The sequence below is a fragment of the Lygodium microphyllum genome, chromosome 25, assembly GCF_053477565.2.
Source record: "Lygodium microphyllum isolate KBCC chromosome 25, Lygodium_microphyllum_v1.1.10, whole genome shotgun sequence".
Classification (NCBI taxonomy): domain Eukaryota; kingdom Viridiplantae; phylum Streptophyta; class Polypodiopsida; order Schizaeales; family Lygodiaceae; genus Lygodium; species Lygodium microphyllum.
Window position 1 is genome coordinate 46,043,746 of NC_141159.1, and position 15,314 is coordinate 46,059,059.

General features: G+C 38.8%; 1 protein-coding gene across 1 annotated transcript; it reads left to right on the forward strand.

Moving 5' to 3' along the window:
- Positions 1-1,994: 1,994 nt before the first annotated feature.
- LOC148014166 (putative glycosyltransferase At5g11130) lies at positions 1,995-9,043 on the forward strand. Its single transcript, XM_087667108.1, has 4 exons — positions 1,995-2,507; positions 2,608-3,401; positions 3,593-4,166; positions 8,255-9,043. Exons 2-4 carry the CDS (start codon positions 2,945-2,947, stop codon positions 8,736-8,738), a joined length of 1,515 nt encoding a protein of 504 aa, XP_087523234.1. The 5' UTR covers positions 1,995-2,507; positions 2,608-2,944; the 3' UTR covers positions 8,739-9,043.
- The last annotated feature ends 6,271 nt before the right edge of the window (positions 9,044-15,314 follow it).

The window sequence follows — 15,314 nt, forward strand, 5'->3', positions numbered from 1 at the left end:
TAAGCTTCAACTTCACAAGACCCTATACCCATTAAGTCCTAATGCTTCTCTCCCTCCTATGGGTTGAAATACCATATCCCCATATGAACCCTTCAATTCATGGAGTGCTCAAAAGCTTTGGCTACCTACTTAATAAGATCCTTGATCGTTGGTCCCCCTTGAATTCCAACTCTCCCTACAAAAAGATATTAACTGCTCTTGAGTTTGCATGCCATCTTTTAAAGAGCCTAAACCTTGTCCCCTTGCCCCAACCCCTCATGAACCCTAAGATCCTAGCATGGTCACCATAGGGGCCTCTCTCTCTCTCTCTCTCTCCAATTGGTTGTTTTAGTTGAAGAAGAGGCATTGCAAGTTGGAAAGGTTGTCCAATTGGGAGGGATGGGACTTGAGAGGAAGTTATTGTTGAGTGCAAGGTAGGTGAGATGTGAGAGGCTATTGTATGGGTCTCAAAAGGGAGTGGCCATTTAGGGTGAGGTGGACAAGGCATGGGAGGTAGCCATATTTTAGGGGATGGGCATGGACAAGAAGTTACTATCACCAAGGTGGAGGTGGATGAGGTGGGTAATTTTGGATGGAAGGGCCTTGCTAAAGTTATAGTCATGGTATTGAGGGCCTCCATAGAGGTTGACACTAAGGAGAGGTTGCACACTAAACAAAAGCCCCTAAGAGTGTTGCATTGGACATCGAGTAATTGCAAGCATGACATGCATTGTAGGTCTAAAACAATTTTGCTTCTTTTTCTTCTTCGTAACCTTGCCACTAAAAGGAATATTGGGTGAGGTGTAGAAAGCTGACATATTGGGAGAGGATGGGCTTAGACAAGAAGGCATTCCCATCAAGGTGGTTACTGGTAGTAGGTGAGATAGATATTGCACACACACACACACACACGCACGCACGCACGCACGCACGCACGCGCTTCTCTAAAAGATGGTCCTCTACATACGTTTTTAACAAGGTAGCTCAACCGAGGTCATCTTATGCACATGTTTTCAAGGCAATTCAATTGACGATGTGAGGATAACATTGAAAATTCTCATGATTTATGGAAAGACTCTTAACCTTGCCATTAAAAGGAATATTCCATGGCCATGTTGTATGATTGTGACCACAACTATAAAGTGTATCTTCATGTGCTCATGAATTGTGATGCGAGCCTTGTATTTTGTTGGGACTAAGTGTGGACAAACTTTGAGAGGGGTTTTCCATAGTGAGTTTGGAAAGGGACATGAAAAGAATATCAAAGTCTCAAAAACACAACAGATTTTGTTGGGACTAAGTGTGGACCGACTTTGAGAGGGGTTTTCCATAGCGAGTTTGGGAAGGGACATGAAAAGAATATCAAAGTCTCAAAAACACAGCAGATAATATGTGTAATATTATAACAGTAGGAGCGGGAAGCTAAAAAAGGGACATGAAAAGGATATGAAAGTCTAAAAAACACAACAGGTAATATGTGTAATGTAACAGTAGGAGGGGGAAGCTAAAAAAGGTCAATGACCGTGATATTGCCCGATCCCTCACTTCCATTGTTTAGTAGGAGTTTTGCAAAATGAATATAGGCTTTTTTATTCTCATGGAGTTCTTTCATAAACTCACCATAAGAACTTGGAAGAGGACTGTGGGAAAGTCCTCCTAGATCCCTAATACTTATTGCATTTTGGGAATATTATATTTTCAATAAATTTATCTTTTGGCTTTATATTTTCAAGAGATTTAATGCTTGAGTGATGATACATCTCTGCTTTCAATAGATTTCCCTCTTGAGTCATGACACATCTCTACTTTCAATAAATTAACCTCATGAGTCATAGAGTAAGATCAAATATACAATCCATATTTCATAAAATTTAGTAAATTAATAAAAGCATCAATCCTCTTTTGTAGTAGGTCTGCGTGTACGACAAGTCAAACGTGCATGTGGGAGATCGTGGCCCGGCGGGAGAGAGACGTCTGACGAATATAGTCGAGACGAGAGAGAGAGAGAGAGAAAGCTATTAACAAATCAGCAGACATGGCGGCCATCTTCGTCATCGCGTTATCGTGGAAACTGGACTCTCTTCTTCTTCGAGACATGGCGGCCATCTTCATCATCGCGTTATCGTGGAAACTGGACTCTCTTCTTCGTCGTCGTCGTCGTTGTCTGTATCTTTCCATCGTCATTATTGTCTTCCTTGTCGGCAGCGTCATCGCTCTTCTTCTTCTTCTTCTTCTTCTTCTTCTCACTTCCCAGCTTGGTACGTCTCTTCTGCGAGTAGTAATTCTGACACGAAAGTGTATCACCTTCGGTATCCCCCCATGATTATCAATGGCCGGCCTTCGTCCTCCAAGTCGTAATATCGGATCTGCGGTCACCTCAATCCGAAACCCTCGCTGGCCTGCAGCCGGAGCCCGGATCTTACGTGCTGAGAGAGGACATTAGTCGCCTATTTTCAGACATCAGATAACAGATACTCATACTCATCGCCCGTAACTCCATTCTAGGTGTTGCAGCAGGGTATTAAGCTGTGAGTGGAGAATGCTGGTTCAACCATATTCCTATTCAAGGCAAACTGCCATTGCTTGAACTCTTTTAATTCTGATGTGTTTGAATTCATGGTGATGCAGAGCCGGTTCATGGATTATCAAAAGCTTTAAGTGGAGATCGTCGGTTCAACTGTCCTATTCAAGGCAAAGTACTACAATTGCTTTCAATTCCTTGGAACTCTTTGATTCGGTTGTCATTGAATTCATGGTGATCCGAAGCCAGCTCATGGAAAATCCATAGGACACTCCCATTTTGGATGTTTGGGTGCATGTCTTATCTCAGGAAAAAATAGGGCCTGCAAGGCCATGCCGGCCTGGAGTTATAGAAGTCATTAGCAAAGTTTGGCCATGTCCTTTGAGGACTTAGGTTTTATCACCTGCATGGTGATCCACGGCCAGAACTCAGAACAGTAAGAAAATGGAGGCCTGGCGATACAGAAGAGCCCATCATCAACCACAACCTAAGGGCCGGCAATGTCTCTCAAGTGTTCGCATTTTATTGTTAGCATCACTTATAGTTGTTGGACTAACTTGGTGCATTTGGAGCTCCAGAAGCATGGTGCCTACCATTATCATAAACCAAATGAATGCACCGATTAAGACTGAATTGTTCAAGGTTGATCTGGAGGAATTGCGGGTTGACACAGAGGAATTGCCATCATTTCGCTCGGTCTCACAGAATCCAATCCTCACCTCGGACCACGTACAAGGACAGGGAAAAAGAGAAGAAAATGAACAAGGTTTTATAGATGTCTCTGGGCAACAACGGCTTCATGGAGGACAAGCTTCTGATGTGCTATATTTTAATCCAAACAGAAACTTGGGATCTTCTTACAAGATCGGGGCGCCAAAGCTCAATGGAGCAACTTCATCAGGTGACTTTAAGGTTCCTATTTGATGCCTAGCTTTAATTAGTGATGGCTTCAGCGTAGGAAAGCTTAGCCCTTGGCATTGCATCTTGAAAACCATTATAGATTGGGATATTTGACTTTCACAATGTCCATCTGTTACATCTCATTGATGCCAAACAATCACTTAATTTTGTAACTTATACTTGTGCATGCAGGTCACAATTGTGCAGCCATTGATGGACCATATCATAATAAAACTACATTTGTGATGGATTCCAAGGACATGACAGAAAGGTTAAGAATATTTGTATATCCTTACAGTCACAAGGATCCTTATGCCCATGCCTTTTTACCTATAAATGGTGAACCAGGTGGCAATTATGCAAGTGAGAGCTTTTTCAAGAAGGCCCTTATACATAGCCATTTTGTAACAAAAAATGCGTCAGAGGCTGACTTGTTCTATCTTCCTTTCTCAATATCCAGGCTAAGACATGACAAGCGTCTGGGTGTATCTAAACTTCATAAATTCATATCAACATACCTTGACACAGTGAGACAAATGTGGCCATACTGGAACAGAACTTCTGGGGCAGATCATTTCTTTGTTTCCTGCCATTCCATCACAAAAGCAGTATCACAAAAGGTTGCATTGCTAACAACAAATGCTATCCAGGCTGTATGTTCCTCCAACAATTTTTTGCAGGGATATGTTCCTCATAAAGACATCTCAGTTCCTCAAGTCTGGCCAAGGAGAGGCACACCTGCAGAGGCGAAGCTGATTCAACAGAGGTGCATATTGCCACTTGACCTCAAAATGATACTTTGCTTTGAAACGAAATAATCTGTTAAATGTCTATGAAATCTCAACTTTAACTTCTGAAGTAAGTGAAGCTGTCTTTTGAACACATTTGAAACATGAACCCAAGATGAACAAAACTCAACTCATGAACTAGGAGCTTGACTTTTGAACTAACTGACTTGGGCTTTGAACATCTTCATCTAAAAGCTGTAGTTTCCAGTAGTTAATTTCTGAGCATCTGGATTTGAAACGTACTGCAGCTTTGAAGGAAATTAAACTCAATCAAAAGTTCCCTTTTAGAATTGTACAACCCATCTAGATCAATACAAATTTTCAAAATTGTTTTGTCTGATATTTTATTTTAGGGATTTATTGTAACTGTGAAGGATCAATCAATGCAGTATGCTTGGGAATCACTTAGGATTTCCACTGGCGGTGGCTGCAGCATCTAGCTTCACTCTAACAGATAATTAGTTGCTCAATGATAGTCTCTAGAGATTATAGTTGAAAAGCAGTTTGAGTACAACTACTTGGCAAACAAAAATGACCATGGTTACATGCTATTCATTCTGATGCTCCCTTGAGATAAAAGGACCTGATCTGCTTATGTCCTCCGGTGCAAGGCAACTGCTCAGTATGTTTAACTGAGTAATTCTGTGCTGTTGTGGTTCCAGCCTGTTCCAAGTATTCTACTTCCTGTAGTGCAAGGTAACTGCCTAGTAGGTTTAACTGACTAATTCTGTGCCTTCGTGGTTCCAGCTTTTTCCAAGTATTCTTTTGTTCTTAAATGATCTAATTAATTCCACCAGAAGCATTGTTAGAAAGCATGGTATTTGCAGGAAGACCATTTCCTGTTGAGCCAGGGCCTGAGAAGCACAAGAGGTTGAAATGACATTCTTTAAAGAATGAAGAAAATTTTAAGATGAGCTACTGGATTGTGAAGATAAGGATGTGACAGTTTTTACTGATTTCTGTGTTCCATTGCCAAGGAAGTCTTGTCAGTTATTCTCCAACATGATACTACTAAGGTTTGATGTAGATTCAAGATCTCTATGAGCAGCCATGCTCTATGTGGGTTGTCACTCACTCGCCAACTCTTTACCATTCAGTTCCAGGAAGGCAAGTCCATATAGACTGTTAGCATTAGTACATTTCATGGATTTTATTGGTTGTATAGGGCATTTGGGCAGACACCTGAGTGGGCATTCAGGTGGCCATTTATGTCCAGCTCAGTTGTCTTGGGCCTCGCCCTGTGGCCTATTTACAGGTGCTTCCTCTCCACTCTCCTCATTCATTGCACATTTGGATCCATTGGAGAGAGGGGGACTGCAGGCACTTTTGTGGTTGCCATAGCATGTGTGGCTTGTATGCATCTCATGCTCTGGTATATGGATTCCATGGTCTGTTTCTTCCTTCACTGAGTTCTTGTATTCTTGATTTCTTGTTTATCTCTTTCAATGTTCAGCAGTTGTTTTTTTTTGCTTCCGCATTGTATCTCTTTCTCACATAGAGTACTTCCCTCATGTGATATTTAGCTACTTCTTTGCAATTGGCATTCTATATTGAGAAGCGGAGTTGTTTGGTGCTCAATAAGTTTTCTTCTAAGTTTTGGCATGCATACCTTTTAGAGGCACAATTGCCTTGTATTTCTCTTGGTGGTGGTGGAGATGAGCATTGGTGGCTTCTTGTACATAATGACATAAGAAGAAGAAGGGCTTGGTTGATTCTTCACTTATAGAAAAGTAGGGCATATATCTGAGTGCCCAGGGAAGTCAAAGAAAGGCAAGAAGTAGGATTGTTAGCAGTTCATCAAATTTTCACCTCATTACTACAAGGACGAATAACTCTATAAGGAGGATTGACCTTTCTTATATTGCTCCAGTCAGAGAGGTATTTTGAGAGGGCATGGTAGTGCTCACGTTTTGTTTGGTGGTCCACTATAAGGATGCTTATTATTTATTGGAATGTAATCACTAGCTTGGTGCATATGGTCCTTGCTTGCATTGAGGTGTATTGCCTTGCCAAGATGGCATGTGTAGACTGGCCTAATGAAGTCCCTATTTGCATAGTCAAAGATAGGGGGAGGTAAATGGTGGTAAACTCTTTGGCACTTAGATGTTAATATCCATTCGCCTCTCTCATACAAAGACATAGGAGGGTTTAATGTTCATTTCTTGAGGCATGTGTAGACTGGCCTTATGAAGTCCCTATTTTCGTAGTCATTAAAGATAGGGGGGAGGTAGATAGTGGTAAACTCTTTGGCACTTAGATGTTAATATCCATTCGCCGCTCTCACACAAAGATGTAGGGGGGTTTTATGCTAATTTCTTGAACCATGCAATGAACATCAAAAAATCAAGCTAAGAGGCATGTCTCATACATGCAATAAAAGTGAACTGCATTTATTATAAGTCATTCCTGCAAGTGCGTGGCATGGAATGTAACTATGAGTAACTAGGTGCTACATGTAGTATAGAAGTGTCTGACATGGTGACTTTAGGTGTTTGCCCCAAGTGAGGTGATGAAAGAGTGTGTGGTGCATGTGCTGAAAAGGTGTAGATTGGCCCTCTGGTGCACGTGCTGAAAAGGTGTAGATTGGCCCTCTAGGCATTGGCATATTGGCAAATTGTGTGGCCACCCGGTGAGATGGGAGGGATATGGAAGGGCTTGATATGCAAGAGTGGGACACCCTTGTGCGTAGGGCCTTATTGGTGGCTGGTTTGGAAGTGAAACTCCCACCATTGTTGCACTGACACGAGCGGACTGAGGGATAGGAATATGACCTCTGGAGTACATGCCTAATAGTATGGTATCCCCTATTAATCAATGATTGTAAGAGCATAAACCCAAGAAGGTCTTAACCTCATGAACATTCTTCAAATGAAGCCAAGTACATATAGCGTCAACCTTTGTAGGATCCATACAAATACCATCAGCTGATACAATGTGGCCCAAGAGTTGTATATCATGCAAAAGAAACTCACTTTTCTTGTTATTATTGGCTGGCTGATCGTTTTTGAGTTCATTGAATACAATTGCCAACTACTTATGGTGCTCCACTTCATAATCCCTCCTCCCCTGCCTATATCATTGTCCACTTGCAGATTCCCAGTGCAGGTGCTGTTGGAGAGGGGGAGCCGATGCTAGTGCCCACATGGCCAATGACTCACTGTTGTACATGACTATCTCGTGTTTGGTATATGGATTCCATTTCTTGAGCATGTATCTGAGTTCTCCCTTTGCAGTTTTCTTCTGTATTCTCTTTTCTCGTGTTGTGCAGTCTATTACAGCAGTCTTCTATACTTCTATCACTGCACTCACTTCTGACATCAGCCTTGTGGTACTCATGTAATTCACCCCGTGTGAATTACGAAGCTCCTTAGTCCTCTATTGAACTTTCCACCAGCTGTATATTATCACTCAACTCTTAGTGGAGACCAACTTTAGTTTTCTTTGCTGTTTCTCTACTTTCCAGGTGGTGCATCTAAGACTTCACCCCTTTTCATCTGCTTTTTGCAGTTGGTACTCCTCTGATTTCAGGGTTTGGTTTACAGCAGTTAATTAGTCTCAGCACTTGTAGTTATTGCAGTACTTTTTTTCAGCCTATTAAAGTGCTTTTCCTGATTTGTCCTTATATGTGAAAGATTAACAATCCAAATTAGCACTTTTAAACAGCGAAAAACAGTCATTTCATACCCTTATTGTGAAATTCTGCTATCAAAAATGATATGGAGCTGGCTTTTGTAGGGCAACTTGTAAGCACTGGCAATTAAAAGATGGATGAAACTTAACCGCATAACAAGTTACAGGAAATAATATGACCTGTATTAGTAGTCTAGGCTACTTTTAGTTGTTGATGTGGCACATGTTCATTCTGCAGAGGATACCCCAAGAAATTGCTTTTGCTTGGTAGAAGTAGTAGGGTCAAGTTGGGTAGATGATTAGGTATATCCAATACTGACTACAGAGAGTTAGTTTTTTTGCAAGCATGATTCTAATCAATGATTGTGAACCCTCATAAAAAATGCTCCTTGGACTTAACTTGGATTGATAAAGACTGAATTTACATTTTTTGCAGGAAGGTGCTAGCTTTTTTTGCAGGAGCGGCCAACTCTGCTGTTCGGGAGGCTGTGGTAAAGGCATGGTCTCATGATCGGGACATCTTAGTCTATTCAAAGCGCCTCTCCACCCCTTACTCAAAGGCTCTGTTAACAAGCAAGTTTTGCCTTCATGTGAAAGGTTTTGAGGTTAACACAGCGAGAATAGCAGATGCTGTGCACTTTGGATGCGTGCCTGTCATCTTAGCCAACTATTATGATCTCCCATTTGCAGATGTTCTGAACTGGGACCAGTTCTCTGTCGTGATTTCAACCACAGACATCCCCCTTCTCAAAAGCATATTGAAGGCCATTACTCCAGATCAGTACCAGAAATTACAAAAGAATGTTATGGAAATCCGAAAACATTTTCAGTGGAACTTCCCACCTCGTGAATATGATGCATTTTACATGGTTTTGTACGAACTATGGTCAAGAAGGCATGTTTTGAGGTCAGAACTTTAGAACCTGAAACAAAGCAACAAATAAACCATGACTCTGAGAAGGAGATCTTTTGTATAAGGCTTTCTTCACACTTTTTGGCTTAGATACTACAACATAACAACATAACAAAACTCACTTTCAGAGAATGAAGTCTGCTGCTCTAGGGACCCTTTCCAATGCTGGCTTGTTTCTATAAAACTCTTTAGAGCCCTTTGTTGACTCATGCATAATATTGCAGTAAATGTGCATAGAAGGTATTTTTATGCAACCCAGGATTACACAATTGCAATGAAGAATGCAAATTTCATTCTTTAATAGGAAATCAAATAAGTTGGTACTAATCATTCATTGGTTTTAAGAGCATCTTTTGATTGATTGATTGATGACTTGATAAATTGATGATCAAGGCTCAACGTGTCTGCGCTGAGTTGCTCAAGAGACATATCTCCCACAATGCATGCGTATGTGAGATAAACAGAGGAAGGAGGCATATATATTAATTATACACAAACATGCAAAAGCTCTCTTATTTCAAAAATGACATTCATAGGAAATGTTTCAATGACACGTAAGGGAATTAAGCTACGCGCACTAGTCTAGCCTGAGCTTTTTGTGGCTCTTTTTGATGAATCCAAATGTGGATAAAAGGCATCGTTAGGGAAAGCCTCATGAGCTAGTAGTCAATGTGTCAATAAGAGCTTTTATCAATATGCCACTAATTACTTACTAAAATCAAGGAGCAATGCCCAAAACAATAACTTGGCGTAATGTAAGGACTAGTTAGACATAAATCATACACCTCATAAATCACATTTTCTTTTGGCCTAAATGTAAGAAACACTTATGTATTTCAAATGGCTTGATGTCACAGAGTCAATGTCTTGTGGTCCAATTGCCAAAGCCTTTTGTTTTCATGACAACATACATATCAATCACCAAAGCCTTTTGTGTTTATGATAACAAATACATCCATTTGCATTTTAATTGTCTAATGTCACATCTCAATGTCTTGTGATCCAATTACCGAAGCCATTTCAACATCCTCATTTTGAGGCTCTAAGATTTCTCTATGTGAAGACCAACTCATAAACACAATTTATAACTGGTGTATATATGGGGTGCTCTATTTCTTTTTAGTCAAGAAATATCAGATTACTGATTTTGCTTCTTGAGTTGAATACTCCCAACCTCAACTCGAGTTCCATTAAGTGATTTTAATTCTTAATTTCTATAATAGAAGTTGTATCCAAGAAATCCCTTATTGCCATTACCCACAAATTTCAACACTGCTCTTAGATTTAAAAATGGAGGTGTGGACTTCTAATATGTATGATGCCTATATGGTTACGGCTATTTGGACTAATAGAGCCACAACCATAATGGTTTTGGATGTCGTTGGGCAATCACAATACTATACAAATGTGAAGGAGCCTTATGGATGAAACCTCATCATCAAAATAATAAGATCATCCTCCTGCATTACTTCTAATGACACATTATAAGCTTCTCCAAAATGTTCACACACACACACACACTCACTCACTGTGTGTGTGTGTGTGTTGGACAAGGAATCCTCAACTCCCAAAAAAACCACACTACCTAGTACCCCCACTATGATAGATCTGAGCCATCATCACCCATCATAGAAGATGCCCACCAAGCTACTTCATGCTTCCTATGTTGAAGCACATGTTGCAATATCCTACGAGGGATATCTTAGGATGACCTCCTTTAATGAATACTTGTATCTTTTAGTTTTTCACCTTCTTTTCATCATAGGTTCTACAAATTGTTTTTTATTTCTAGTCATACTCTAATTGTACTTTATGATAGGATACCACTTCAATTGTACTTTGTGACAAGATACCACTTTAGTTATACTCAGTCACTAGGTCTCATAGGCCATGTTGGCCTTTTGAAAATCTCTCTCTCTCCCTCTCTCTCTCTCTCTCAACCACCTTAATTGAGTCCATATTAGTAAAATAATGTTTTAAGGTGTAATGGGACTTTTTATACCTTGGTGGGTTGTATTTGTAAGGGCCATATTTTGTGATAAAGTAAGAAATATGATTGTTAATAATATGTTGCATGTTCACACAAAAATTCGTTACTCCAAGGTATAAGTGGGACTATATAAGCACATACTAGTATGAAAGAGAAAAGAAATGGTACCATGTTGTAGGTAATATTGCAATCTATCCAAGTTATATTCATGGATATTCTAAGGGTTTTTGACTCATCCTCAATTGTATGGTTGTCCTCCTTGCTTTGGCTTGCCAAAAGACATAAATAACTTATCTAGAGATCCTATAGTTTTCCCATTTCTTGCCATTCAATTTATCTCATGGTCATTGATTTTATTTTATACAAGCTTCCAATACCATACTTTACCCTTGAAATGGGCCGATACAAATAGAAAGGCTAATACAAATTTATTTTCTTTTTATGCACTTTAAATCTCTTATTATATATGAGTCTTTGTTATGCAAATCAATTTCAAAGCAAACCTTCTCTAATTCTTGTAGTACTTGTTTCTTATTCCTCTCAACACACACTTTCCAAAGAACGGCAATGTAGAAACACAAATTTCTCAATAATTCTACACAACCCTTTAAGCACAAAATTTTCCATTTCACAAGGAGATATTCGGTATACTTTAAAATTTAGCTCAACTAGGTCTGTATTAGGTGTTCTTTTCCACCATTTAGCATTAAAAATGTTGCTTTCAAACAATAAATGCATGGACACTTTGAGTTACATCCCTTGGTTGTATAGAACATATACTTTTGATATTTGAATTTTCAAGTTTCTTATCATATGCCACTCAACTTGGAAATCACCCTTGCTTTCCCATTAATATGTTCTTGCACTTCAAATAATAATTGATGTGTTGGTATGGTTGAATGTTCAATCAAGGATCCTAATGATCCTCTATCTTAACTTATCGCTTAATTGTTACCATGAGTAATAGAGCTAATTTATCAATAACATAAGCATTGGAAAAGCATTGAAGTGTATCCTTGCTTTCAAACTAACTTGGAAACAAAATGTCTTTTTTTAATTGTACACTAAAATTTTTAGGTTTTCGTTTTTGTTTTTTTTTGCAATAGATGGATCAATGAATTCATAAGAGTTAATGTAAGGGTTTCCAACTTTTTATCCTTCATGTTGGAATTAGGGTTGTAGGAATGTAAGTACACAGCTAGGAGAAGAGGAAGCTAGAGAGAGCACAACTCAAATTATATTAAGAGATGTGGGTGAAGAAGATTTAGAAGACTAAGTATACCCTAAAGTGAATAGTCATATATACAAGGTCAGGGGAAAAAAACCTCTTGAAGAGGGGAAAAAGTGCCAAGGTGGTCCTAAGTGTGTTCACACATATCACTACCAAAATATGGTAACAAATCCTCTTGGGTGTGTCGTGAACAAAAGTTGGTACTCATGTATATGAAAGTTTCAAGCCCAATGGATTGGATCAATCCATAAAGAAAGGGAGTAAGCTCAAAGCTCTGCAAAAATCTTTGGACTTCTCATGATGAGGCAAAGCATTTTTTAAAAGATCTACAAGTTTATCTTGTGTTGGCACATAGGCCAAGCTAATCTCTCTTTAAGAGAGTCTCTTCTTGACATATTGATAGTGCACCTTGATGTGCTTACTACATGCATGGAACACTAGATTCCATGCAACCTCCAATGTGTTCTAATTGTTAGTGAAGATGGTGGTGGCAAATAATTATCCAACACCCAAATAATCCAAAAGGCATCTAAGCCAAACACACTCAATTGTAGTTGCAAAAGTTACCATGCACTTAGCTTCACAACTAGAAGTGGCCATATTGGGCTACTTCTAGCTCAACCATGATATGCATGAGTTGCCAAGCATAAAGGAAAAACCAATTGTGGATACAAGAGTATCATAACAACTAGAAATCAAAATCTATACCCTTCAGATAAAACAATCCAAGCTGTCAAGTGCCACTCAAGTATTGAAGGATTTGCTTTACTTCTTCCTAATGATTATGCATACAAAAATCAAGCATCTGATAGCCTATAGTGGAAGACATCAAAACTATATTTGGCATCATGAAGGCTCAACTTCAAACTTGCCTCCATAGAAGTAGCAATAGGCTTGCACTCTTCAAGGCCGCTCTCTGTAATAATGACTCAACTTACTTCGTTTGACACAAAGAAATACCTCCATCACACTGCTTGAAATAAACCTAAATGTGACATGTCAAAAACTAAATTCACCTCAACATTAAAATCATCAATATGTGTCTCATTAGGATTAGTGAGTAGCATGCCATTGACATAGACCACAATGATCAAATGCACATCATCCTCTTGTTCAACATATAAGGTGCTCTCAATTGGACTATTCTAAAAACCATGTGCAATCAAGTATCCTTTTTCCGCACAATACTTGCAAAATATTCAACCATCTTATTTCTTCTCAATCAACCTCCTTTGTCTGAATAACATTTGCATATTTCTACTTAGTAGTAGAAAAGGAAGCTTTTTCTTTACCTTTTTGACTAGCCACAAAATCTTGATTCGCAATAGGCATAATGGACCTATTTTGCCAAGATTTTTCTTCTTACAACAAAATAGAAACTAATTCATCAAATGGCAAAGAATTAGGATTTCCTTTCATTATCAGACAAAGAGTAGATGCAAAACTTTGGTAAGAATCACAAAGACTATTGAGAACAATTTACATCAATGAAATGTCTAGCAAAATCCTATCTATAGTAATTAAGTGATCCTTAAGATCCTTGACCTTTGTAAAAAAACTATCCATGGAGTCACCTTCATCCATATGTTCACTCTCTAATAGATTATGCAGATAAGCAACATGAGCTTTGTTGAGATGGCAAGCTCAACACATAAGAACCCTGATGATGGATCACCTGGCTAGATGGATCTGCACTTCTATACTTAGCATGTCAATGGTCATTATGATCCTCACATGGTCACTGACCTATCACTTATTATATTTAGTTTGTTACACCTACCTACAAGTGGCATAGTTATAGCGCTAGTTGATTAGTATAGTCAATTATGCATTGTTTGACTTGTCAAATCACTTTCCTTTATGTTGTATCTTATTTATACTTTGTGCACATTGTATTGAGTATGGAAGAAGAAGAAAAAAACCAACAAGAAAATGTTTTGGCCTCCATCTCTCTTCTTGTGTTGTTGAGTGCTAGCTTCCTCTTATGTATATGATGTGTGTTGCACAACAGCTCAAGCAAGTCCCCCCATCACACGATTCTTGATATGGTATCACAGTGGAGCCACTAAAAGAGGTTAGTTTTCAAGGCTAAAGTGAAGGAGAAGAAGCAAGGATTTGAGTAAGCAAGCAATCGGTAAGGAAGCTCTCCCATTCTTTCACTCTTTCTCTTGGATAGTGCTTGGGGAGACATAGGAAGCACAACATAGTGAAAATCTCAAATTACTGTGAGATTTAGTGTGCAAGCATAGCACTACATATCTTGTAGATAAGCCCTTTAGAGCTTACATGTTGCTTTTTTGGGCATTTGAGGCCGTTTTGGGTCCCATTTTAGAGCCACAAGGTTGAGAATAACATTTTCAAGGTATAGTGCAATTTTGGCTATACTAATCGAAAGTGGGTGAACATGTTACAGATTTCAAATCTGTAAGTTTTGAGGTGTTTGCCAAGAAGAAAACATAAGTTTTTTTTGCAAATAGTTATAGGTTACATGTATTGTTAAGAAATTATTGAAAAGGATTGCTTGGTGTATTGCTATGCACTTGTTGTGAAAGGTTGCACAAGACTGGCTTGTTGTTTTGTATCATTTTTATGATAGTGGCAGAGAACAGTGGAAATGGACAAGAATAACTACCCATCATGGAAGTTCTATGTGATAAAATTCCTCACTGGAAAGGGCCTTTATGAGTTCTGCATATGAATTAAAGGCATGGAAAGAATGGAATGCAAAAGACAAAAATGTGATGTATTGGCTATTTGTAGTCATTTGATAATACTATGCTGGGACATATTAGAAATGCAAAAACTTCACATGTAGCTTGGATAATGTTTGAGAACATATTTTCAGTAAATACAAAGGTACGAAAGATTCAACTTAAGCAAGAGTTGAATACCTTGAAGAAAGGAAAAATGTCTGTCAATGAGTATGTTTTGAAGGTGAGGAGCATTGCAAATGCTTTACTAGTGATCGATGCAATGCCTGATGATGATGATTTGGTTTCATCTACTTTGGGTAGCCTTAATAATGAGAAGGCTTGAAAATCATCTATTGCTTTTGTATATGTATGGAAGTCATTTCTAGATTTTGATGACTTGGTATCTCTTAAGATTACTGAAGAGATTAATATATAGGGTGACTCATCTGAAACAAATGGTGAACGTGTCCAAGCATTTTACTCAAGTTATGGAAGGGGATGTGGTAGATCCTCTTCAAGAGGCTGTGTTATGGACATGCTGGTGATAATCGACAAAACAAGTTTAATTAGTAATTTGGTGAAACACAAGTTTCAAGAGGCCATGGAAACTTTAGAGGCAAGGGAAGCTCTAGAGGAAGAGATAGATAGCATAACAAAGGTTTTGGAAAT

What these genes read in the sequence shown, in the direction of transcription:
- LOC148014166 (XM_087667108.1), top strand. Translation starts at nt 2,945, where the DNA reads ATGGAGGCCTGGCGATACAGAAGAGCCCATCATCAACCACAACCTAAG. An exon ending in CAATGGAGCAACTTCATCAG is followed by an intron (nt 3,402 to 3,592) that starts GTGACTTTAAGG and finishes TTGTGCATGCAG; the next exon opens with GTCACAATTGTGCAGCCATT. An exon ending in GCGAAGCTGATTCAACAGAG is followed by an intron (nt 4,167 to 8,254) that starts GTGCATATTGCC and finishes CATTTTTTGCAG; the next exon opens with GAAGGTGCTAGCTTTTTTTG.